The sequence below is a fragment of the Aspergillus versicolor genome (assembly GCF_001890125.1).
Source record: "Aspergillus versicolor CBS 583.65 unplaced genomic scaffold ASPVEscaffold_2, whole genome shotgun sequence".
In the NCBI taxonomy this organism is placed as follows: Eukaryota; Fungi; Ascomycota; class Eurotiomycetes; order Eurotiales; family Aspergillaceae; genus Aspergillus; species Aspergillus versicolor.
In genome coordinates, this window is record NW_024467525.1 from 3,561,883 (window position 1) to 3,584,667 (window position 22,785).

At 51.4% G+C, this 22,785-nt stretch overlaps 11 protein-coding genes across 11 annotated transcripts; 6 read left to right on the plus strand and 5 right to left on the minus strand.

The window, feature by feature from the left end:
• Positions 1-56: 56 nt before the first annotated feature.
• ASPVEDRAFT_503581 (putative C6 finger domain protein) lies at positions 57-2,536 on the plus strand. Its single transcript, XM_040814294.1, has 3 exons — positions 57-140; positions 265-1,080; positions 1,149-2,536. Exons 2-3 carry the CDS (start codon positions 304-306, stop codon positions 2,430-2,432), a joined length of 2,061 nt encoding a protein of 686 aa, XP_040664922.1. The 5' UTR covers positions 57-140; positions 265-303; the 3' UTR covers positions 2,433-2,536.
• Positions 2,537-3,561: 1,025 nt separating this feature from the next.
• ASPVEDRAFT_38631 (putative DNA-directed RNA polymerase III RPC4) lies at positions 3,562-5,799 on the plus strand. Its single transcript, XM_040811742.1, has one exon. It carries the CDS (start codon positions 3,771-3,773, stop codon positions 5,601-5,603), a length of 1,833 nt encoding a protein of 610 aa, XP_040664923.1. The 5' UTR covers positions 3,562-3,770; the 3' UTR covers positions 5,604-5,799.
• ASPVEDRAFT_503711 (uncharacterized protein) lies at positions 5,571-6,393 on the minus strand. Its single transcript, XM_040814298.1, has one exon. It carries the CDS (start codon positions 6,197-6,199, stop codon positions 5,726-5,728), a length of 474 nt encoding a protein of 157 aa, XP_040664924.1. The 5' UTR covers positions 6,200-6,393; the 3' UTR covers positions 5,571-5,725.
• A 195-nt stretch (positions 6,394-6,588) lies between these two features.
• Positions 6,589-6,975, plus strand: ASPVEDRAFT_80786 (uncharacterized protein; the record flags this gene model as incomplete). The annotated part of the gene is made up of 1 exon (XM_040816929.1): positions 6,589-6,975. One exon carries the CDS (start codon positions 6,589-6,591, stop codon positions 6,973-6,975), a length of 387 nt encoding a protein of 128 aa, XP_040664925.1.
• A 790-nt stretch (positions 6,976-7,765) lies between these two features.
• ASPVEDRAFT_25999 (uncharacterized protein) lies at positions 7,766-8,386 on the minus strand (the record flags this gene model as incomplete). Its single annotated transcript, XM_040809846.1, has 2 exons — positions 7,766-7,894; positions 7,949-8,386. The coding sequence occupies 2 exons, from the start codon at positions 8,384-8,386 to the stop codon at positions 7,766-7,768; spliced, it is 567 nt and encodes a 188-aa protein (XP_040664926.1).
• A 99-nt stretch (positions 8,387-8,485) lies between these two features.
• On the plus strand, positions 8,486-9,212 carry ASPVEDRAFT_503589 (uncharacterized protein). The gene is made up of 2 exons (XM_040814295.1): positions 8,486-8,734; positions 8,840-9,212. The coding sequence occupies exons 1-2, from the start codon at positions 8,584-8,586 to the stop codon at positions 9,121-9,123; spliced, it is 435 nt and encodes a 144-aa protein (XP_040664927.1). The 5' UTR covers positions 8,486-8,583; the 3' UTR covers positions 9,124-9,212.
• Positions 9,213-9,303: 91 nt separating this feature from the next.
• Positions 9,304-10,133, minus strand: ASPVEDRAFT_26001 (uracil phosphoribosyltransferase; the record flags this gene model as incomplete). The annotated part of the gene is made up of 3 exons (XM_040809847.1): positions 9,304-9,725; positions 9,800-9,899; positions 9,954-10,133. The coding sequence occupies 3 exons, from the start codon at positions 10,131-10,133 to the stop codon at positions 9,304-9,306; spliced, it is 702 nt and encodes a 233-aa protein (XP_040664928.1).
• Positions 10,134-10,502: 369 nt separating this feature from the next.
• ASPVEDRAFT_125938 (FluC/FEX family fluoride channel) lies at positions 10,503-11,741 on the plus strand (the record flags this gene model as incomplete). The annotated part of the gene is made up of 1 exon (XM_040806311.1): positions 10,503-11,741. One exon carries the CDS (start codon positions 10,503-10,505, stop codon positions 11,739-11,741), a length of 1,239 nt encoding a protein of 412 aa, XP_040664929.1.
• Positions 11,742-12,693: 952 nt separating this feature from the next.
• ASPVEDRAFT_503559 (C2H2-type zinc finger protein) lies at positions 12,694-15,518 on the minus strand. Its single transcript, XM_040814291.1, has 3 exons — positions 15,293-15,518; positions 13,015-15,154; positions 12,694-12,954 (listed from the first exon to the last, which is right to left on the minus strand). Exons 1-3 carry the CDS (start codon positions 15,426-15,428, stop codon positions 12,813-12,815), a joined length of 2,418 nt encoding a protein of 805 aa, XP_040664930.1. The 5' UTR covers positions 15,429-15,518; the 3' UTR covers positions 12,694-12,812.
• ASPVEDRAFT_503870 (uncharacterized protein) lies at positions 15,120-16,182 on the minus strand. The gene is made up of 2 exons (XM_040814303.1): positions 15,295-16,182; positions 15,120-15,154 (listed from the first exon to the last, which is right to left on the minus strand). The coding sequence occupies exon 1, from the start codon at positions 16,100-16,102 to the stop codon at positions 15,575-15,577; it is 528 nt and encodes a 175-aa protein (XP_040664931.1). The 5' UTR covers positions 16,103-16,182; the 3' UTR covers positions 15,120-15,154; positions 15,295-15,574.
• A 576-nt stretch (positions 16,183-16,758) lies between these two features.
• On the plus strand, positions 16,759-18,037 carry ASPVEDRAFT_503951 (uncharacterized protein). Its single transcript, XM_040814305.1, has 3 exons — positions 16,759-16,988; positions 17,045-17,458; positions 17,766-18,037. The coding sequence occupies exons 1-3, from the start codon at positions 16,981-16,983 to the stop codon at positions 17,878-17,880; spliced, it is 537 nt and encodes a 178-aa protein (XP_040664932.1). The 5' UTR covers positions 16,759-16,980; the 3' UTR covers positions 17,881-18,037.
• Positions 18,038-22,785: the final 4,748 nt, after the last annotated feature.

A 22,785-nucleotide genomic window follows, 5' to 3' on the forward strand; every position in this document is an offset into this window, starting at 1 on the left:
CTCTCCCGGCCCAGTCGCTCCCGGCTGTTGCGACTTGCATCGCCCTCTTACCACCCACCACCTTCGGTCATCAATCGTTGCATCAAAATAATCGCGGGTGGTCTATCTATCAACTAGACTCCTCTATATTTCTTCTTGTGGTAGGTTTGGATGAAATCTACCCATACCCTATTGCTGCCGTCTCCCTCTACCTTGACTCTCCCCGCCCTCCTCGTTTCGTCCTCTCGCTCAGCGAACAGCCAGTTGATCATATAATACATGTAGTAGAAGCGTGGTAGCGCCCCCTGTTGGACCGTTTCCACCATGCAGGCTGTCCAGTATGAACAGCTTGCCTCTCCTGGGGAGTCGCCTACCTACACCGACCATCGCCCCCTCCAAGACATCTCCCCAACCAAAAGCCCGAGTCCAAAAAATGTCGCTTTCGAGCTGCTACTCGATGAGAACTCCAAGGCCCGAGCCCGCATCCCCATGCGGGTGCAAATCTACCCTCATGATACCACAGACTCCATTGTCACCACTGTTAAGAACTTCTATGGAATTTACGATGGCGCTGCTGGTGTTAGCTTTGAGGATGAACACAACACCACCCTCATTGCAAGATATGAGAATCTAAAAAATAACATGACGGTTTATGTTCGGGTAATGCCCGTCCAGGCCTACGAAGAGGGATACGGGGATATGTATTATGGCCCCATGCCCATTGACAATCGCAAACGCCCCAGCTTGGGGGAGCCATTCCAAATGGCATCAACAATGCAGGCAATGCAACCCTCAGAGAACGGGCAATCGCCGTCTCGACCGGCATCCCGGGTCGCTCGCAAGCGCAGCGTCTCACCGTCCGGTAGGAGCCGTCGTAGCGCCTCACAGCACAAACAGCTCTCCCGGCCAGGGCTCAAGAGTAGGGGCTCTAGCACTCATGGCAGCATCTATGATGATGCTGGATATAGTGATAGTGACGGTGGCTATGGCTCCGTTTCCGGGGCAAAGAAGGCTCGAAGTGAACATTTTGCCAGCTCAGAGATCAGCATGGAAAATATTCTTCAAGATGGTCGTCGCAAGCGACCCAAGTTCGATAGCTCTGTGAGTTGAGAATACTTATTCTCAATACTTTCTCATTGATCGAGTTGCTGATTCTTTTTCTCTAAAAGGAACTTCCATTATTTGTTCCTCCTCAGGTTCCTCTCACTGCCTCAACTTCCTCCATCTCACCGCAACGTCGCTCTATTGGGCAGGAAGGCGTCGGCTCACCATTCGCTCGACCAATGCACCGTTCACACAATCCTTACCAACAGCCATTGCCCTCTCCTCAAAGTTATGGGCACAGTGATCACATTTATGGTGCTGGTTCTACACGAAATGGCATATATACAACCCCAATGGTTCCAGAGCATGGACACCGTCTGCGCGACCGAACAAGTTTACACTCGTCGGTGCCATTCTCAAATCCTGCTGGCCGGACCGGTGGTCCTGGGATCCTTCCCACTCCTGACCCTACCATCGCCAGCTGCATCTCTGACGAAGATGTTGCGATGCAATTGATACGCCTTGGGGATGCCTCCAATTTCTCTCATGGGCGCACCTCAGCGTCGACACTCGATGATGCATTTAGTGGCGCTGCTGATGCTGCATCTTCTACTGGCGCAACAAGCGATGGTGAAGGATACAGTGAAGACGACGATGATCTACCTGCTCGTCCCCGGGAGAGGCTTGACTCAAGCCCAATGCTCCCACCAGGCGCTGCCAAACACACACACAAGCGGTTGGATGATATTCTCCCCAGTTTTGACAGCTCCGACGCTAGTTATGACAGTCCTGATAATGAGTATCGTCATGGCAATTTCGAGGGTGGCATGGTTAAGAACGAGGTCGATGAAGATTCCTTCCATGATTCTATGCCAAAAGCGAAGAAAATCAAATCTCGAGCCATTAGCACGACCTCTTCTAAGGCCCGTGGCCCCAAGCCAACGCAAATACGCCCAAACAAGAATGGACTTAAGAGTTCCTCTACTAGTGCTTCCCGCAAGGTCAAGCCCACGCCGACAGTCCCCGGTAACAAAGCTGCACCACCTCAGGTTGTTAACCCTGCCCCCCCTCGCAAGGCTTCAACTTCTTCTATCAACGGCCAACACCCGTTAGCCGCTGATGAGGAGGATCTCTCAACAAAACCACGCTGCCAGAGATGCCGCAAGAGCAAAAAGGGGTGTGACCGACAGCGCCCTTGTGGACGATGCAAGGATGCAGGCATTGGCATCGAAGGTTGCATCAGCGAGGACGAAGGAAATGGCCGGAAAGGTCGCTACGGGCGTCATATGGGCGTCCCTGTCAAAAAAACAGATGATGCTGTTTCAGTTAGTAGTGAGGTGCAAACGCCAATTTCCGCCGTGCCTATGACCGCCTCTGTGGTTGACAAGAGCAAGAAACGCAAGCGCTAGGCCTCGTTTGGTCGTGTCCATTGGAGAATAGCCCTCACTCGCCATCTCCACTGAAGCCGCTCGTTGTTTGCACACGTACTTTTTCGACGAATAAAATTGTGAACGAACATGATATACGGGGATGGGAAATAAAAAAGACTTGAGAAATTTTCGCATGCTGGTCTTGTCCAACATAGACTACCAAAATTTACCCGTCTGGTCTTTCTGATGTTGCGGAAAAGGCATTGGCATACATCCACCCTTGTTTTCCAAGTTATAGGAATCTTCACTGGTGGTATACTATATGGCTTCCGCCTTTCCAGGCCGCTATTGCTCGCACAGGATATGGACAACAAAAAAAATCTTCCGCTTGTATTGGGAGCTCTCGTTTTGCAGTTTTACTTTCGAATTTGGCTTCGGACTAATGTTCTCGGCTCTCCTTTTCTCTCTCTTGTTGTTGTCGCTCCATGGGCCAACACCCATCACACTCTTTTACGCATCCGAACTCACATCCGACCTTGCTACATAACATCCTACCTGCCTACGTTGCTTGTCTTGTTTATCATGGATAGTCTAGCGATTGAAACTGAGCGGGTTGACTTGATCAAGTTTTTATCTCAGTATTGTGGGGTTTATTTTTGGCGTTTGAGTTGATTGTTATTTACACGGTGCGCCAACGATCTGGTCTAGTCACCTCCATTCATTTGCTATAAAGTGCGGATTTGAATTGCTTTCATTTTATTCTCCTTTTCTCCTTGATTTTGTTTTAATTGTGTCCTTTATTGTTTACCTTGCCGGTATTGTCTATCTGGCTACCTTAAGTGGCTTACGTAGGGAATATATATTCTGGGTTAAGATACGATTCTAGCAGATAAAATCTAGATTGACGGATGGATTTTCCGTTACCTACTAGTACCTTAGACGGGTTATCTTAGCCAATGCGCGTTACCCCAGAATACTCTTTGCTGGCCTCAATGAGTTTGGCCACTGTGGCCCATCATATGTATGTACACAAACACCACAATGGAAAGAATTATGCCCGCCGATGATCGCACCTTCCATATATGGTTTAGTGTTGCTATTTATCTGCCCCGCATTTCCGCCTTTAGCCGCGCGCTTCAACTTTTTCTTACCGCCAAAAATTGTCGAGCGATGAGTCTTCACTATTCAAACACTTGACAAGCTTTGAATTGCACTTGACCGTTTTTTTTCTTAAATTAGCTTTGAGTGTTTCTTTCTTGCCTGGATTTTGTGTTTTACTTTTTAACGCTCTAGGCTGGGGCCTAGATTTCCATTTCACCTTCCAACCACTCCCTCATCCACACCATTACACCTCCAGTTACGACTCACGACATCATCATGCCTCCCAAAGCCGGCCCCAGACGAGGGGCATCCTCAGCACCCGCACGAAACAGCAACGGCGGCGAGCCCGGCTCCAACCCTACCCCTAATACCTCCGCGAGTCCCGCACCAACCCCCGCACCAGGCACCACGACGCGAGCACCGGTGCAACGATTACAGTCTCTCAAGAAGCGTGCACCTTCGGGGAGCATTGGACCTGGACCCGGTCCCAGTGCAGGACCCGGGCCAGGGGAGCCCTCGAAGCCGACACTGAAATACAAACCGCGAGCCGTGGGACGACGCAGCAAAGAAGAGCGAGAAGCGATTGAGAAACTTGAGGCCGAGCGGCATGCAGAGCGGTTGGCAGAAGCTGCGGCGATCCAGCGCGGGAAAGCGAGTATGGCAGCGAGGGGTAGGGCCGGTTTCGCGGGACGCGGCGGGCGTGGAGGAATGATGGGGATGTCTGGTGCGGCGGGACCACTAGGCTCTGGATTCGCTGCGCGGAGGGGCCGCGGAGGATCGAGATTTGGAACCGGCGACTCTAGAGGGCCGTCAATGTCACGAAGGAGTAAATCTATGACGACCGGGGCTACCGGTGGCGGTGGTGATGGCTCTGCCTCTGTGTCCTCCGACGAAAGCGATGGGGAACTCAGGGTCAGCATTGACAGGATTAACTTGGAGAGTGACGCGGATGATGATGAAGAGGATGCGGTACTGGATCAGAAGAAGAAGAAGAAGCAGCAGCAGCATAAGGGGAAGACTGCTTTGGGGAGTGCAAGGGACAAGGGTCTACGCCCGATTCGAGTAGAGAGACACGAGCATGAGGATCGGGTGGTCAGCGTGAATATGGAGTCCAGTACAGCTAAACCTGCCGAACATCGGGAGCAGGCGAAGGGGAAAGCCAAGGATGACGATGCGCTCTTCGTGCAGGACGACGAAGAGACGCCCACCGAGACTGAAACCCGGGTGAAGCAGGAGCCTACAGATGAAAACGACCAGACGATGATGGATGTTCCACATACAGAAGAGCCTGTTACTACAGATGACGGGTTATTACCCGCCCCGAAGAAGAAGGTGCGGCGGAAGCTGGACTCGAGGGAACCGTCTGTGCCCGCAGTGAAGGACCCAAAGAGCCTACTACGAACCAAAGAAGATATTGAAGAGTACGATCGACATGCAGAAGATCTGGAGCTAGTCAAGGACCTGTTCACCAAGGAACCTCCAACGAAACCAAACGAGCTTACGGAAGAGGCGGAGGCGGGGGCAGAAACGACGACTGATGAACAAGGGAAGGAAAAGGCAGAAGAAGGCGAAGAGGCAGAGCCCCAAGATGATAAACTAACAGGGCAGCTCTTCTTGATGCAGTTCCCCCCCATTACCCCGAACCTTATCGAACCCAATGCCGACGGAACGAACGCCGATGGCGAAGCTACCGACACCCCAAATCCCGCTGCGCCCCAAGGCGCGGGGCAGAACGCGGAGGTCAATGGCGCACAATCGGATATTCCTGGGCTGAAGCACGAGGAGGAGTTCGAAGTGCTCGACGGATTGGAAGAATCTACCGCGGCACGCACACAATCCAAGGTTGTCACGGCAGCGGACTGGCAGCTCAAGGCGGGGCAGGCTGGCAAGCTGAACGTGCACGCTTCGGGCCGGGTGACCATGGATTGGGGTGGGATCAGTTTCGAATTAGATCGCGCAGCTGCAGTTGATTTCCTGCAAGAAGCGCTGATCGCCTCAACGCCGCCAAATGTGACGGAAGATGTGGTTGATGACGAGCACAAGGTATGGGCGATGGGACAGTTAAGCGGCAAGTTCACTGTAACACCAGACTGGGAAAAGATACTATGATGCGGACCGGAGTACGCCCGGCCGTGTTGGAGACTTGGAGTATACACCGTCCACGAGAGAGGAGGAAGGAATCCAAGCCAGATAGGTTCGAGTTGTCGTCATCAAAGTATGCAGGCGCGTCCTCAAAGCCTCATTGCCCGGAGTATAATAATAAGCGTTATGCATCTGTCTTGAATCTTGATATTTTTAGTGAGCCCTGTTTTATTGGTGTGTTGCGTCACGCAGGGTGGACCGCCTTGAAACGCCTCTCCCTCAGTGGCCAAGGATGTCAATCCCTGCGCCCGCCAAGACCAGGGAGGTGGAGCATCTCGTTGGCAACGAATCCCTGACAAGCTTCGGACGGTTGCACGAGACAGCGATCGGCCCACGCTAGTCCTCGCCCGTGCGGACGCGGCACAGATGTAGCCAATGGGGGTGCGGCCATTGGGGTCCTGTCCAACGCCAAGGGGCCTTTCTTGGCCAGGGTCAACGGTCTGGCCTGTCAGCGTGAAGCTTTGGATCCATCGCCTGGGCCTTGCCCCTTTGGCTTCCAATTGCTGTTTTGTTTCTTCTCGATCCAAATAATTTCTCCAGTTCGAGCTTTCCAGCCTTTCCATGTTCCTGTCTGCAACATTTTGAACCTGCCTCAAATTTTCCTTCTCTGCCCATTGTTGATCCTGAAACACATGCCGTCTGGAGCTCCTGACTCGACATCTCGAGCCTGAGTTGAGTGGTTTGATTTCTCGCCCTAGTCGTCGGGATACCGGTGGACAGTGGACACGCCTCAGGAGGTTCGCCTGCCACTCGTTTCGAACCGGTCTCGGTCTGGCCTTTTTTTCGCGACTCTCTTCACCACACGGCTCGCTATTTATCGCCTCGAGCGGCCCCTAGTCGCCGCGACCAGAACCTCGCAGAAACACTCGAACCGTCCGCAGCCCCCTATCAACTCTCGATTGCGACGCGCGCCTTGGCCAACTTCTCATACCTCAACAATCCAACCCTCACGATGAAGCCCTCTACATTGATACTCTGCCTCGCACCCACGATAGCCATCGTAGCGGCTGAACCTCTTCCGCCTGCCGTCGCACCCCGCCCGTCACTACCGAACGGCTCTCCGTCAAGACCCTTACCAGACGTACGAACACATCCAGAAGACGAACCGCACATACCTTCAGAAGCGCAACAGATGTTCCACCTACAGGTCGCAGATACCCAAGCGAAACCAGAATTGGTGTCCCTTCCACTTCTCAGGAGGACAGCGCTTTCTCTCCGGACACCACGGTCGTCGACCGAGTTGACCAAGCGGAGCGAAGGCACATTAGGACAGACACCTTGGATTGGAATGGCTATAGGGCTGACCTGCACAACTATGGCAGCCGTGATGCTGGGATAATGATTTTACATCACGCTTCTAATTGAGCGAATGATTTCTTTTTTCTCTTCCTCGACAAACGAGGAAGCTTCTGCATTTGGAGTTTGGCAGGCATTTTCTTTTCTCTCATCGTCCACGGGGCGTTTGAACCTCTGATTCTTCTATTTGCTGCATGAGCGTCTTGCATCCAGCGCGCATTTCACCGATCTACATACGGCTACGTTAATACCGGGAAGATCTTACGATTTTTTGACTTGTTTCCTTTCGCCCCTGCAGACCTTCTTGTCCTGCAGTGATAATGCTTACATTCATACCTACCATACCATATCATACCCACCACGCGATGTATAGACAGGATTGCTGACGGTTTTGTACGTGTATATGATATCACCTGTGTCAGCTCAGTGAATGAATAAACTACTTCAGAACATATGACTATCTATTCTATTCTAACATACCTCAAGACTTACCTTTTGCCAGGATCCCCAAGTATGCCGTAATCACCTATCTGAAATGCTCCCACCCTCATCAGTCTTCAGAGTCGTCTAGGCAGCCACGTAAGGGCTGAGCCACATACAAGTAATAACTTCGGACCCAGTCTCCCCGCACTTAGGACTCAGTCCTTAACCCTGATTGTTTTAGGTTCTACTGCACTGCAGTTGTTGCAGCCAAGTCATACACGTGGGGCAATCTATGTTGCGAGATATTACTCCTACTAATGGCACCGAGGCTGAATGCGAAAGCTATGCTCGGGGCATAGTTGATGCAGTTCCTGTTTACCGGATTCATAACCACGATTGAACACCATAGCCTAATGGTACAGGCTGGACTGAGCAATGGTCCTGGAAACATCAGTCCCCGCGGGACATCTCGATTCTGCGGAACGGCCATAACTGGGGTGCGCTGGGGGATCTCCACGAGCAAGCAGAGCGTCCAGGCCCTAACTACGACCTCGTTGAATTAGTCTAAGGGGTCAGCTAACGAGTTGACTTACCAGAGTCTCGGTCTTGCGGGTTTTGAAGTCAAAACAAAACGGCTTGACAAGGCGATGGCAGAACACGTGATGGTGTAGATCCTCCTCAGGCTCAACGGCATCCTTGATCTTCAAGTTTGGTTGCTTTGCCTTTAAATATGAGCGCCTCGAATTAGAGGGCAGTAAACTAACAAAGACCGAGTGTCCAGTCGGAGCGAGAGGCTGGCTGTCGCACAGCCTCGGCCAGTCCACCTGGATGACAGTGGCAGAGGGCAGCCTGAGTGCGCCTTGGGCTTGGATGTTCCTTAGTCTCCTGACTAGCTGTGACGAGGAATAAAGAAGCCCAAGGGAGGTTGGCCTTGGCTTGCTGACTGGAGTTGGAGTTGGGGCCACTTCCATTCCTTCATGTTCAGTCTGATTCCTTCCCCAGCTTTCTTCTGAGATGTGCAGACTCTCCATGAGTCCTTCGCAGGCCCCTTGATCCCTTATACTTTTTGCTGTTCATTTGGGGCCGAATAGCATTCCGCCTCGTGCTTTTATTTACAACCTACATATAGACCAGACCCAACAGCATCAATCCACTCTTCCACCGAGACCCTAGGTATACAACTCACCACGCGACAAGAGAAAAGAACAAAAAAAAACGAAGTAGTAAAATGTCAACCCCACCCCCCACCTCCAGAGGCGACCATATCCCCCCCGAGATCCTATCCTCGGAGGTCCCTATCGGCCGCGAACTCGGCATTCTCTTTGGATTCCTCATCGCCTCGCTGGTGATCATGTCCGTTTACGCTGTTGTTTGGCGGGGTATGCTTCTCTCCTTTACCATTACCCACCTCCCGACTAATGCTTCGAAAATAACCTTGGGAAATAAAAACCAGCTGGCTAACATATTCATCTCTTCAATGACAGCCATCGAACGCCGCGAAGAAGAGCGCGATCGTCTGCGACGTGAGAAACTCGTTGCGCGCGGGGTGCATCATGGTCGCGGCGGGATCCACGAGAAGATGCTGGACCAGGAGGTCTTCATGGGGAGGGCGGAGCTTCCTGTACATGGATCTCGGAGCCAGAGTCGGACTCGTCAGGAGGAGGGCGATGGGGACGAGGCTAGGGCTAGAACGGGGGAGAGGATGATGAATGGCGGATCTGGTGGGAGGACAAGGGCGACTTCGAATTCCATACCGATGGCGATGTGATAAGGCTGGACAGGTGGGCATTAGTATACTGGAGTTATTAAATTTGGTTTATGCTTGTCGTTATAGTATCAGTGGGGCTTGTTTGCTTTCGTCCGATCTATTTCATTGCTTGTATAAATACTCCGCCAATCATCCAGCAAGTAATAATGTATTCTCTGACGGGATGCGACAATAGGTATGTTACTTCCCAATCGCAACAAACAACCGATCTCCAATGTCCCCCAGCCCCGGTACAATCATCCCCCTATCATTGCACCTCTCATCCACGGCGCCAATCCACACCTCCACGCCCTCAGGCCAACAGGTCGCCGCGCGCTTCACTCCATCTTCCGACCCCAGCACGCTGAGCATGACTACGCGCTGCACGCCCCATTCGCGGAGAAGCTGGATGGCCGCCTCGGCTGTGCCACCGGTCGCGATTATCGGGTCGAGAAGGACAGCGACAGAAGCGGCCGCGATGTTGACACTGTTGGGGCCCGAAGATTGCTCGGGCCGCTGGTATGGGAGGTTATTGTAGTATTCGACGGGTTGGAGGGAGAAGCGTTCGCGGAACAGGCCAAGGTGATAGATTGGGACTGGAGAGGGAAGGAGGTCGTTGATAGCTATGAATTGATCAAGATGTTAGCAATCGCCCTCTTGAAATGAGAAGAACGGCTATAGAGAGCTAGGTGCTTACCATCGATCATGCCCAGGCCTGAACGGAGAATGGGTACCAATGCGATGTTTGCGGGGTCGATGCCCTTCGTCTCATATTGGAGGCCCAATGGGGTGGAATCCTAGAGCCGAGGTGTTATCGTCGATTTCATGGAGTTACTGGAATGGACACTTACAGTCTTTCCTGTGCCTGTGGCTTTCCAGCCAGAGGCGAAGGCCTCGACCCCTAGGATCGTCGAAATCTCATGAACCAGATTGCGAGTCTCTCTGGTCGTAGTTGAAGCCGAACGGATCTGAGAGAGCTTGGCTTGAAGGAGAGGGTGAGATGAGACATGTACATTAGCAGGGGCCGCCATGGTGAATGTGACAAGACCAAACAAGATGATTCCAAGGAGGACTGGCGGTGATGAAATGGGATGGAGAAGCAGATGACGAGGGGTAAATAATGCAGGAAAACGCAGTCACCTGCTCTCCTCTTCTGGTGTCTTGTCCTGCATTTGTTTGTTATCGCACTCCCCCGGCCTCAACCCTCTTATTCGACTTATCTCCCTGTTGTCGCCCTGATAAGCAGCGATTCCACAGCACAACGATGGCTCCATTTATCCTGACCCACTCGAAGGACTTAGTCATGAGCCTAACGGGCGAAGCATTTCTTCCCCCCACGATCTACTGAACAAGTTATCAACACCACGCGATGCGCCTGAACGGCCATAAAGCCGTTCCCAATGACTTCCAACCACGTTGTCGCGGGCGGCACTGTGGAAAACCGCCTGCCCGAGATTCAAGCGCCGCCTCCCACTGCAGAATCGGCTCCGCAACGGCAATCTTCGCCTCAGCTTCCATCGGCCACAGACAAGCCCCCGGAAGATCCAGTCGAGGCATATCCAGAGCGACGTGAACCCCTGTCCTCATCGGCAACGCATTTGTACACCCTGTCCTACCTCGTCTTCTTCTCCATCTTCGGCACCCTCGCGCGCCTCGGCCTCCAGGCCCTTACATTCTACCCCGGTGCTCCCGTGGTGACAGGCGTCCTATGGGCCAATGTCGGGGGTTCGCTCCTGATGGGCTTTTTTCTCGAAGACAAAAACATCTTTCGTGAAGAATGGGGCAATCCTGGGAAAGGCAATGCCAACGACAACCCCTCCAGAGACGAACGGATCAAGCGCCATAAATCCATCAAAAAGACAATCCCGCTCTACATTGGCCTCACAACCGGCTTCTGCGGCTCCTTCACCTCCTTCTCCTCCTTTATCCGCGATATCTTCCTTGCCCTCTCGAACGACCTTCCCGACCCATCGTCCCCAGCCTCCGCTCCCAATGGCGGCTACAGCTTCATGGCCCTTGTGGCTGTCATCCTCGTCGAAGTTGCCCTTAGCCTTGCGGCGCTCATATTCGGCTCCCATCTCGCCCTTGCTCTCGAGCACTTCCACCTTCCCCTAACAATTCCCTTCCGCCTAACCCGCCGCTTCATCGATCCCCTCTTCGCCTTCCTCGGCTGGGGCTGCTGGGTCGGAACAATCTTCCTCGCCATCTTCCCCCCAGAAGGCCATAACGCGTGGCGCGGCCGCGCAGTATTCGCCATCGTCTTCGCCCCCCTCGGCTGCCTCCTCCGCTTCTATCTCTCTCTACTACTCAATGCGCGCATCCCGCATTTCCCCCTCGGTACATTTACAGTTAATGTCCTCGGGACTGTAATCATGTCTATGTGCTATGACCTCCAGCGCGTCGATGGCGTTGGAGCGACTGTGCTAGTGAGCTGCCAGATCTTGCAGGGCGTGATGGATGGGTTCTGCGGCTCGGCAACGACGGTGAGTACGTGGGTAGCCGAGTTGAATGGGCTGGCGCGCAGGCTACACGCGTATATATACGGGGTGATGAGTGTGGGTGTTGCATTGGGGTTTTTTGTTGTCATTACGGGGTCCTTGAGGTGGACTATAGGGTTTGTTAGCCCTGTGTGTGAGTGAGCTTTTATCTGATTACTCTACTGACTCACTATAATGAGGTCCACTGTAGACGCTGTTCTCGCCCATGATAGATATGATAGTTACGAAGAGTTAAAGAGCAAGCTTCCCCGCCAAACCAATTTGTATTTTGAGTTCAAATTACTTATAGTACAGGGTACTACAACGCAGAGCATGTGCAGATAATCGGCAAAGGCAAAAATTCAGCATAAGAAAGCAGACAATGAAGATCTTTCAACAGAACAAAACATGCAAAACTATGCAGTGCAAAACTTGGAAGTAAACAAACTGCTTGAGAGGAGAGACAAAATCAAAAAACCAAGACCAATAGAGATATCAACATCAAACATTAACAGGCGGGGATATGGCGTAGACACATAACAATCAGAACGATTCTAACAGACATTAAACAAAAGGATCCAAATCAAAGGAATAAAAAAAAATATTCAAAAATAGGCAAATGAGTGAAGCGAAATGGAACAAAAGATATCAAAAATATATAACACTGAAAGTCAAAAAGGTATCAATGTAGTTAGAGAAGCTCAACTGGCAATCTGATCAAAAAAAGCCGGTGCGCACAAGAGAGTATGGTAGACCCTCTGAATTAGTCTGTAGAAGGTATAAAAGAAATCGAAAACTCCATATGTGCGAGAGAAGAACACACAGGACCAGCCGGGTGTTGAGATGTTGCCAGGAGGAACAGCCCATAAAAGCAAGAGAAAAAAAATCACACCTGACTCCTGTGGGCTCTTGCGGGAAAAAAAAAAAGAACGAGAAATCATAACAGCAAAATGCAGAAACATGAAAAAAAAGTCGGGAAACACCAGCAAGAAGCATTATGCGGCGGTCCAGGTCATAGCATCCCAGAAAGTGGGAAACACAATGCGCCGCCTACCTTCTTGCATCCGATTCCCGACCTAATATTCCGAGATTGCAAACCCAAAAAACAAGAACAATGGCAAAAAGAATAATGAGAGAACAGAAGGAAATCAAACACGGGTTGAACTGCAATTATCTGCAGTACCCGAGGGGTTGTAAACGAGTGACGGATTAAATCGAGTATATGCTGTCGAGCTAGTATGCAGTGCCAACGCTTGCGAGTGATTTGGTAGGCACAGCATGGATAGGTTGGTCCTTTGCAACTCGTAGAGAGTCCTCGTAACCAACCAAGGCCTGGGAGTGAAGCTTGAATGACTCGCCCATGAGTTTGGTAATTCTGCAACGATATTAGTTTCTGAACATAGATACTGCCAAAGCAGAGTACGGATTAACTTACCCCCAAACCACCACACCGTCTAGGATATTACCCCATACACGGGCAACGGTGGAGCTTAGTTTACCACATGAGTCGACGGCATCGTCGTCAAACAAATTCCGGACCTTGTTGTAAATGGCCATCTCTGCCTCAGAGGCAGGCTCCTCGTCATGTTCCAGGCGATAAAGCCAAAGGCTGAGAATCACCATCAAATCCAAACCGCAAAGCGGGTGTTCAACACTCCAGTTGGTAGCAGAGGTCTTGGCAACCCAGTTGATTCCTCGAATTGCGGCGATCTCAATGCATTCGAAGCATGACTGGATAACCTTGTTCATCTCCTGTGATCGCTTGACCTTCTCACGAGCGACGGTCATTGCAGCCGCAACTTCATAGGAAGAGTGATACCGCATGGCTTCCTGAATGGATTTCAGGTCAACCTCAAGGCGTGCACGAGTGTTACGGTAAACAGCCATCGAGTTAAAAATAAGGGGGTGGCCGTTTTGCGGAGTGCTGAGAGGAACAACAATCGTTTCGGGTTCGCAGACCTCAAGGGAGTTTTCCCAAGTTTCCAAAGCGAGGCGGAGCTTATACTCAGTGACCACGTCCTGGAGAGCTTCAAAGCTTCTCTTGTGATTCCAGACCTGCAAAAACAGAGCGTTGATCAAGACGCGGGTAGCAAATGCACTGTATCGTGTCTGCTCGCCCTGGAAGAGGCAATCATGAGCGTCGCGAACGGTCATCGACGTGGCAGAAGACAAGCTTCGGCGCCACGCCTCATCGTCAGAGACGTCGAGATTCCACATTGATTCAGATGAGGGCAGCTCCAAATTATCAAACTCATCAAAGCTCATTGCAGGAGTGTGGTTGAAGGTCAGTGTGAGCATGCCAAAGAAGATATATACGGCATAGTAAGTCCGGCGGCAAGACTCATCCTCGATCCACTCCTCTCTGGTTGGACGACGTCCTTCACGGGCTTCCGTGCGAAGCTTCAGTTGATAACGGTTACCCGCGACCATGTTGGCCAGGAGACTCTTGATTGAGCAAGTCCATTCAAGACCCTTAGCATCACCACTCCAACTCTCAAAGATCATGTTCAGCAATGTGCTTTGCATGGCCCACAGAGGGCATTTTCTCGAGTCGAAGTTGTCCTTGTGCTGAAGAAACTGGTTCACCAGCATCTTGGAGCCAACGTGGAGCATAAATGCGTGTTGTCTTTCAAAGGTGTAGAGAGCACCAATTGAAAGAACTGCAAGCAATAGCGGCGTCGAGGCAGTAGTTGGCTTGAAAGATTCCTGATGCAGGAAGGGAAGATGGTGATGGTATAGGTTGAAGTAGGTCGAGAGATACTTGTTCAAAGCCGGTGTTTCCGGGAGTACAAACGTTTCCGGAAGCACACCGAGCGAGTCCGCAAAACGAATGCGCTCCACGATCTGGGTTCGCTCGAGGTCGTTAGCAACCTGAGGTGACTTGGGCAAAGTCAAAGCCTGGCTAGGCCCCGGAGATCTGCGATAGTTGACGGGGCTAACAGGGCCGGTCATGGAAGGGTACGGTGATAGCGCATTCGGCGTAGAGTTCCCAGAGACTGGAAGCGAGTTGACCAGAGAGTGCAACGATGGGGCCATGGAGTCGCCAGCATGTCGGTCCATGACAGGCAGTCCATGGGAGTCCGAAGCCGCATCTTGGGATGCAAAGGGGGAAGCCATGTGGTGCTTGGTCTCAGTGGGTGAGACCAGTGAGTCCCAGGGCATTTGAGGCAGAGTCGCGTTACCGGATAGATATGAAACAGGGGGCTCAAGGAGAGAGCCACGCCCGGGGGAAAAGGACCGATCCGACTCGGCGCGATCATGGATTTGACCAGTAGCAGCTGCTGCAGCCTTATGTTGGAAATCTGTCATCAACATGGCTGCTGTTTCAAGGTCGACCATACCATCGCTGCTTGCCTCAATTTGCTCCAGAGTAGTAGGATCAATTGTGACCGAGGGCTTAGAGGGGGCTGGAGAGGAAGCCTTGCGAATGCCACCACCACCTCGGCGACGCCCCTCTGAAACTAGAGGAACACCGCCATCTTTGGCATGGACAGTTCGGTCATGTCGAAGAAGGAGATCTCTGCGAACAAAGGTGCTCCTGCACTTCAAACACTTGAAAGGGCGTTCTTTCGTATCTGTAGGTCACAAATAGTTAGCAGCTGTTCTGTTTTAAGCCAAGGATAAGGGTAGTGGCGAAAACAGGAGTAAACTCTTATGGCCTCTCGAGTCACCTTCTAAAGGCGGGACCGAGNGAAAAGAGGCGGCGGACTCACGCGATCGCTCGTGTCGGCTGCGGTGCTCACTCCTACTAAAGGCGCGGTTGCAAAATTGGCACTTGTACTTCTTCTCGGGGGCAGACGTCTTCTTGGCAGGCGAGTTATTCGCCGTATTTGATGCGCTTGGGGCCATTGCTCTGAGATGGGTGTAGCAACAGTCGGGCCACCGGATTCCTTAGCACAGTATCGACGTCGCGGACAAGCGTGGTATCGTCCCGATTGTGGCTTCACACCGGTTCTGAAGGCGGGCTGACGACAAGTATTCGAGTTGATGTCTGATCATTCCTTGGACGCGGAGACAGTTCGAGGTGAGATTATTCTAGGGTAGGGTCCAGCCACAGGCGGACGAGGGGAGCAAAACAAGGTTTGTGGCCAAAAGGCGGGAAGGACAAACAACTCAGAAGGACTGTTGAAAGAGAGAAGGAGAATAGAGAGAGGTGTTGAATAGAGGGGGATAAAGAGGAGGGGAAAGAAGAGGAGAGGAGAGGAGGAGGGAGAAGAGGGGATATTGAATGGATGAGGAGAAAGTTGGACCGCGAGAAGTGGGAGGCCGGGCTGGTCAAAAAGAAAGGGAGCGAGCGAGGGGGGAGTGAGTGCGGTGCGAGCAGGCGCGGCAGGTCGTGGGCAGAAAGTCGATGGGCGATTTGGGGCGATCGCTGGGTCGCGACAGTGAGGCGGCCGTGGCCAGTCTTGGTGAAAGAGGGGCTGTTGCCGGGAAGCACGGAGGGGGCCCTGTGACCACGCACCGTCCCCGCTACACGCACTCCGCCAATGGGCGCCGCCCCCGTCATTTCTGACTAACAGCATGACGGCGCTAGGCAGGAACGAGCTAGGGCGCGTGTCCTCAGCTGTCCGGTCCCCGTCTCAAATTACGAATGTAATTCCAATAAAATACCGACCGACAGCAAAACAAAGCACCGCCAGCCCACTCCAGCCCACATGGGCGCTCCGTCTGTTCTTCCAAACCATCAGCCCGGGTCAGCCGAAAAGAACATATCAATTCTTGCGCTCGCGTCGCCCTGGCTAGAGCATGTGGTAGGCTGGATTTTTTCCATTTGGGGCCCCTTCGCGACCTCACATATGAGAGCGCATCCCTCCAGTTCCACGTCTTTTTGTGAGTTATCAAGATTGCCCACTTGCATCAAGATCGGACAAGAGCAAAAACAAACATGATCTAGTAGTCTACCTTTTGAAGCAACATCCTTGCCCCTTGACAATCTCTTCAAGAAATGTGAAAACATGCGACGATTCTATTGGATCACCGACACCTCCAGGTCGAGACCGTCAACACAATCAACATTTTGGCAATCTCGGTGGAATCTCATTTACCTTTCCTTCTTTCTTTCTTCCTCTTTTGGCATAAGTACGGCTGTTTCTGTTGGCTTCAAGCTAGGGCTATTACCTGTTGGGGTCTGATGGAAATAAAGAACCCACTCTCCAAAGCATATTCGCGTCTCCATCGGAAATCTTATATATCCCTGTCGAGACTGGAAACTGGATCACACCACCCTTTCATTGTTGACTTCAATCTATATATTAATAATAGTCGACTTATCCTAAGCAAGCATCTCGTCCACTGACGAAACGGCGTCGAGTGTCCGCATCTGACGACACAGCGACGCGAAAACCTGGTAGAGGCGGCTGCGGGGCCGCCCACACAAGAAGCCGAAAATGAATCCGCAACAATGACAGCGTGATCAACAAGTTCTTCCCTCCAGCAGAGCATGATTGTATCTAAATGTTTTGAAGAAAACAGATAAACAACATCACAGGCTTCACAGCCCCTCGAACCCTTTCCCAATCTCCTCTGTCAAACTCAGGCCCCCCTTTGCCCCTCCAAGCACGAACAAGGATGGCGGCTTGTCTCAAATGCCACACGGAGATGACCATCCAACATGATTCGTGTAATCCTCCTTTCATTTCCACCTCGGATTCTTCCTCACATCGCCAATTATTATTCATCGCATCTCCTTTTCATCAATCACCCTGCATTTTTTGTGTTCTGATTACTCCGTCCTACTATCGATCTTCATTTCTCAACCCCTTTCCTCATCGACGACAAGAAAGGGGGGCCAGGGCGCAGAGTTGCAGAGGCGCCCCTCCTTCAGCGTTCCCCTCCAACCTCCCACTTTACGGGTCTGGCGGATTGACCAGAAGTTCTGGGTAACCCCTCCAAACCCCCTCAGCAGGTTCCATGGGCCCCTCAGGTCACAAACAACCCCTCCTGTCCCGGCAGTTACTCTGCGTCGACTAGTTTGTACTTTGTTGTCGCCCCAGTACGGATACCACCCGTATCCAAGGCTGCACTGATGACCACATCGAACCGAGACAGTGGGCCGAACCAGCTCTTAGTCTCCGTCACCTTTCCTAACCTCAACTGTCGTTCCAAACACTGACTGGCAGTCTGGCACCTCCGTTCACCCCCAAAACAAGTGCACCGTTTAACTTTGAACTTTCTTTGTTGAAACAGGAATCGTGAAGAATTAAGGGGCTCCAACAACAAAAGTACCGACGATATGATCCCTCAAATTTCGCTCTCACGAGCTCCCGCCTTTCCTGAGCCCAAGGCACATCGCGATGGATGAATTTTTGAAAGCGTAGACACCCAATTCTCGGTCAGCCGAATAAACCATACAGTACCTGAGTGCACCGTACTCGACCGTATCTGCAGATTGTGCGTCCTTGAGACTATTATTGTGACGCCACCCTTGCAATGCGCTTGACGGGGGATGCCGTCTGGTGTTGATTGGGTACATAAAAATATCTTGCATACCGCGGGTCGAAAATCTTTTTGGTATACGTGTGCCGTATTGAAACTCGAGCCACCGCGGGCTGTGCTTCCAAAGCCTCTTCTTCTCTTGCTTCTGGTGAACACCGAAGTCGCCATGACAGACACAGTTAGTGCACCGACGGCTTCGGGACAAGTGTGGCTCTGTCCACTGCCAGGTGGCTGCCTGGCCCTGCCAACCGTCGCGTCTTCGTCCGCCCCAGCCTCAGCTCGGAGACGCGCTCTTCTTCCGGGTCCATCTCAGGCCCCCACCCTCTAGAAACGAACGACGGCCACGAAGCACGTAGCGTCCAGATGAGGTCAGATGATGATTCAAAGATTTGGATGTCGCACATTCCACTTGCTCACAGTCTGTCACTGACCCTGCCGTGCTCCTCCGCCAAGCAGAACTGCATGCAGCACCTATCTCATCAATAATCGCGTGTCTTCGCCGTTCTCAAGGCTCTGTTTCATTAGCGCGAGACTGGCGAGAGTTGACGAAAGACCTGTGTGGCTCTTATTCCTTATCCATAATAGGTGGGGTTTAAAATCCACATTCAATATGGCATCGAACCCACCCGCCCGATTAGCAACCGAGCGAGGGGTTACTCCGGAAACGCCTATCATGAAAGTGGCTCTTCGAAGACTGCAATTGCAGTTCCAACATCCAGAGGTCTTAACATTGACTTTGCAGCCCTTACAGGAGCCCACATGCCCCAAGCTGGATTTATCCTTCTACAAGATTTTCTCAAGTAACCGTGTTCGCATCTCGTATACAAAGTAAATCGTGCTGGCTTATCCTGGATACGTTCCTGGGCTTCTTGACCTCATTGGCTTCCAAGGTTTCTACCCTGCATCCATCTGAAGAGTGGATGCAATGGCTGCAGGACCCGAACTTCCCCCCGGTTACATTTACATCATCTTGACCGCTCTGATCTGCCTGGAGCAATACCAAAGGGAAACCAGAGCGGTGAAAAGGGGCTAAGGATTTGGGAGTCTCACGTCCAAGTCCAGCCTCTCTGATTTTGGTTCCAAGATTTAACCCTGATTGGGATCTTGTTCGTCGATCCACTTCCCGACCATGCAGCGGTCCGGCCCAGCCACCTCTTTTCAATATCGTAGCTTGAGGAGTTCAGCCAAGTGAAGAAATTGCGATGTTAAGTATCAGTCTCGCCGAGCTATTGTGAGGCTTTGCTGAAGCCGGATTGCGAGGAAGTGATGAGTTATTGAGTCGAATTATGATGGGAGCCATCACTATTGAAATAATGGTTATGCCGACCATGTATAAGTCCGATAGATCGGCGCACGCGGAAAGACGCGGACAATAATAGTTCGAAAACCTCCGTCCTTGCGATGAGCGACACGGTGACAAAGGTACGTCGCCCGTCGACTGGTGGCAGGATCGATCATTTCCAGTTCCTCCGCGATCGTACTCCAGCGACCGCCTCTGCGACTTGATGGGCTGCCACGGTTGTTTGACGATAACTGACCTGCAAAGCGTTCAACAAAACGTCAAAAGAGTTCAGACAGGGATGAGACCCGCGAGCAACCCTCATTTCCCCAAACTCGAGGTTGTCTTCTGCATTGATCTGGCCTCCTCCAAGGCTCCTTGAATCCTTGCCTTTGACCAGTTTCATTGATCTTCGCCAAAGTCGATCATTCCGAAGTTCTTTGGATTCCGGTGGTCTGGATCAAAAGCATAATTCGTCGTTTTCATTCCGTCTCTTTTGTTTCAGAGCTTCTTCTCCACCACATACCGTTGCAGGATTTCAGGAACAAGTTCCCCGAAGCCAGCTCAGAACTAGTGTCCATCGGCGGTCTCCAATTCCAAGCAGACCGTCTTGGCTCCCCTTTCCAGATTGTGGGCGAGATGAAGCCATCTGCAGTTATTTCCACAGAGACGGTAAGGAACCCGGAGACGACGACGCGCCCCCACCGTCGCGTCGTCAAATTGCTCCATACCAGAGTGGAGACGATCTGGAATTTCTCGAAGTTGGCAAGAGGTCTTGCAAAGTTGCAAAGGTTCTCGTGTCGGTGAGGCCCTGTTACCAGCGATCGGGTACTTTGGGAGCGTACAAAGGAATCAAACCGCCTTTGACTTGGAGCCGATTCCCTGACCGCTCCTGTCCAAGCAGAAAGTGGAGGACGCTTTTGATCCAGACCGAGCTGTCTAACTGTCACCGATATTTGGTCAACACTGGCTGAAGGGGAAACAAAGGAAGCCCGACCTCAGTCTCGAACTGTTCCTCGGATTGATGTCTTGATCCGGATTCTCCCGCGACAAGCGAGGTCGTTTCGCAACCTCTTCCCCAAAGAAACGGCGGTCTCCCCCGACCCTGTTGAGCATTTTGAGCTCTAACCAACAATTCCTCGAAAGACTTGGCCATTCGCTCTATTGATTGTCACTCCTATGCCATGGGTGTGATATCAGATCTTCGATTCTATAACTACGTACTCGGTGCCAAGAATAGTAACTCGTAAGTTGGTGAGTCTTGAATGGGTGGGATTATCGGTTATCCTGACCATTGTCCAAGAATTACGATTGCAGACGGTCCATATTTAGGGCTGGGCCTGGAACTGGCTCAAAGGGCCAAAAGCCGAATTACTTTGCTTTTCCCATGATTCCGGATTTTCGGCTTTGTGCGTGGGCCTCGCTTGATGCCTGGAGGAATTACTAGGCTGCCTCAGGCCCATGCAGAGTCGCGGCGCGTCGTGGGGGCTCAGAATAATACCTGCTTCATTCCTATACAAGTTGCACTTACAAGGTTTACAACACATGCGACCTCTATTCCTGGATCTGGGTCATTCGTTCGAACCATGGAAATTACCCGCTGCCGCACATGGCACAAATCGAGGCTGAGATTGTTCCGTGGTTCGCTCCCGCAGGCAATGGATTTTTATGGACATGATGGACAGGGCGGCTTGCTTCATGCATCAAGGATCACCAAAACCAGTGGCAATTATATTGGTAAAACCATATCCAATAATGAGCGACAAACTCGAGCCCGCATGTTGAGTCTCCCTGTCTGATTCAGGTTCTGAGGAGCAAAGTCCGTGGGCCGTCGGTCCTTTTCTTTTGGAGGTCGGACAGGCACCTATTTCCGAAGTATTACCCTCCCACCCCCAGCCTGGGGTCCTGAATAATAGCGCGTCCACGTAAATAAAGGGGCTAAATGGTCGAAACTCGAAAGCCAGTAAACCACCATGGAAAACAATTTCGCAACCCGGCTCAGTGGTTCACTAGGAAAGGCCCAAGCAGCGAGAAACTTGAGAGCCCACAGCCCCGTTAATTCGGCGTGGTTGGAGTCCGCCAGAAGGATTCTCGAAGACGTGGAACCACCGAATCAGGCCTCTGTAACAGCCGGCGTTTACCCTTAACCAACGGCTATGCGTGCGGAAGCTGGGAAAGGGGGGCCGTTGTGAACTTTAACTCGATCGCGGACTCGCGAGGTGAGAGTCAGTCTTCAACCACCAGTGAGGTCAATCCTCGTTCCAGGAATCGGGCAACGGGCTGTGTGGGAACTGAAAAAAGGGGGAGGGGCGCTCCACCACCACCTTGAGTCCTTGACAGGATGTGGATAGTAATGAAGTCACGTCACCGGGTGATGGCTTCGGAGGTCAGAAACTCAGTAAGTCGAATGCAGGTCCCAAAATCAAGTCGTTATGTCTGTATTGCGTGTAATCTGCCCGTTTTGTGCCTGATTCCCCCTGATTGCGCAGGGCAGATCAGCCGATCCCGTCTTGCGATCATCTGCATGATATCACTGTCACCAGACGTCAGGATTTCACTACTCTCTTTGGCAAATGCGCTTCTCTTCTTGCTTGGGCAACGATTCCGACGAGATAGCGGTTTTTCTTGATGGATACCACATTTTGATGGCCAGTCATCTGATAACGGTGTCCCATCTCGTCTCTCGGATCTTAGTACTATCGATACAGTAGCGATACAATAACGATCGCTATTGTATATGGTTCCTTTTAATAATAAATTCTAGAATTAATTATACAAACTCTCTCCTCAGCGATGAGCAAGTACTATCTGTTTGTGTTTATTTTGATCTGGTAGCCTATCGAATCCATATTATATATACTCCTACCCCTAATATATATATACTACCAAGCCTTAGCATCATCACCATCAGTAACCGGTAACTCACCACTAGTACTGTTTCGAATAGGTAGCATAGAGCTACATCATTTAACATATATATATATATATTTAGATAGTTCGTTTTCGGAGTAAGTTAACTGGTGGACACATAGACCTCGATATTCTTGTAGTAAACAGAGATGGAAACTAGAAACGGAAGTTATAGAAAACAAAATACAACATCGAGAAAGGGCTAAAGATGAAATACAAAGTACGCAATCTTGAATACTTGATTATATCGGAGTTTGTTCATCTAGGTCGCCATCCATGCGGAGTGGACTTTGCACTGCTGGTCAATGAATCGCCCTTGCTGGTATCAGGATGTTAGTTGGTGACACTGCCTTGATGTGGTACGCAGGCTGAAGCACGGTCTGATATTCAGTTGCTTTCTGGCATAATTTGGGCTGTGAACAGGTATTAGCTCCAGGGAGCCGGGATCTGTGAGTATATAGAAGCGTGCATAGGCAATGAACATGCGACGTAATGAATGATGCAGGTGGCTGAACATATTATATCTAATATATAATGCAGTATGTTATTCCTCATAGGGACTCCCTAGCACCAGGGCTCTAC

What these genes read in the sequence shown, in the direction of transcription:
- ASPVEDRAFT_503581 (XM_040814294.1), top strand. Translation starts at nt 304, where the DNA reads ATGCAGGCTGTCCAGTATGAACAGCTTGCCTCTCCTGGGGAGTCGCCT. An exon ending in GACCCAAGTTCGATAGCTCT is followed by an intron (nt 1,081 to 1,148) that starts GTGAGTTGAGAA and finishes TTTCTCTAAAAG; the next exon opens with GAACTTCCATTATTTGTTCC.
- ASPVEDRAFT_38631 (XM_040811742.1), top strand. Translation starts at nt 3,771, where the DNA reads ATGCCTCCCAAAGCCGGCCCCAGACGAGGGGCATCCTCAGCACCCGCA.
- ASPVEDRAFT_503711 (XM_040814298.1), bottom strand. Translation starts at nt 6,199, where the DNA reads ATGGAAAGGCTGGAAAGCTCGAACTGGAGAAATTATTTGGATCGAGAA.
- ASPVEDRAFT_503589 (XM_040814295.1), top strand. Translation starts at nt 8,584, where the DNA reads ATGTCAACCCCACCCCCCACCTCCAGAGGCGACCATATCCCCCCCGAG. An exon ending in TTACGCTGTTGTTTGGCGGG is followed by an intron (nt 8,735 to 8,839) that starts GTATGCTTCTCT and finishes CTTCAATGACAG; the next exon opens with CCATCGAACGCCGCGAAGAA.
- ASPVEDRAFT_503559 (XM_040814291.1), bottom strand. Translation starts at nt 15,428, where the DNA reads ATGGCCCCAAGCGCATCAAATACGGCGAATAACTCGCCTGCCAAGAAG. An exon ending in CAGCCGACACGAGCGATCGC is followed by an intron (nt 15,155 to 15,292) that starts GTGAGTCCGCCG and finishes TGTGACCTACAG; the next exon opens with ATACGAAAGAACGCCCTTTC. An exon ending in GACGGTGTGGTGGTTTGGGG is followed by an intron (nt 12,955 to 13,014) that starts GTAAGTTAATCC and finishes ATATCGTTGCAG; the next exon opens with AATTACCAAACTCATGGGCG.
- ASPVEDRAFT_503870 (XM_040814303.1), bottom strand. Translation starts at nt 16,102, where the DNA reads ATGCTGTTAGTCAGAAATGACGGGGGCGGCGCCCATTGGCGGAGTGCG.
- ASPVEDRAFT_503951 (XM_040814305.1), top strand. An exon ending in GGATTGACCAGAAGTTCTGG is followed by an intron (nt 17,459 to 17,765) that starts GTAACCCCTCCA and finishes TTGTTGAAACAG; the next exon opens with GAATCGTGAAGAATTAAGGG.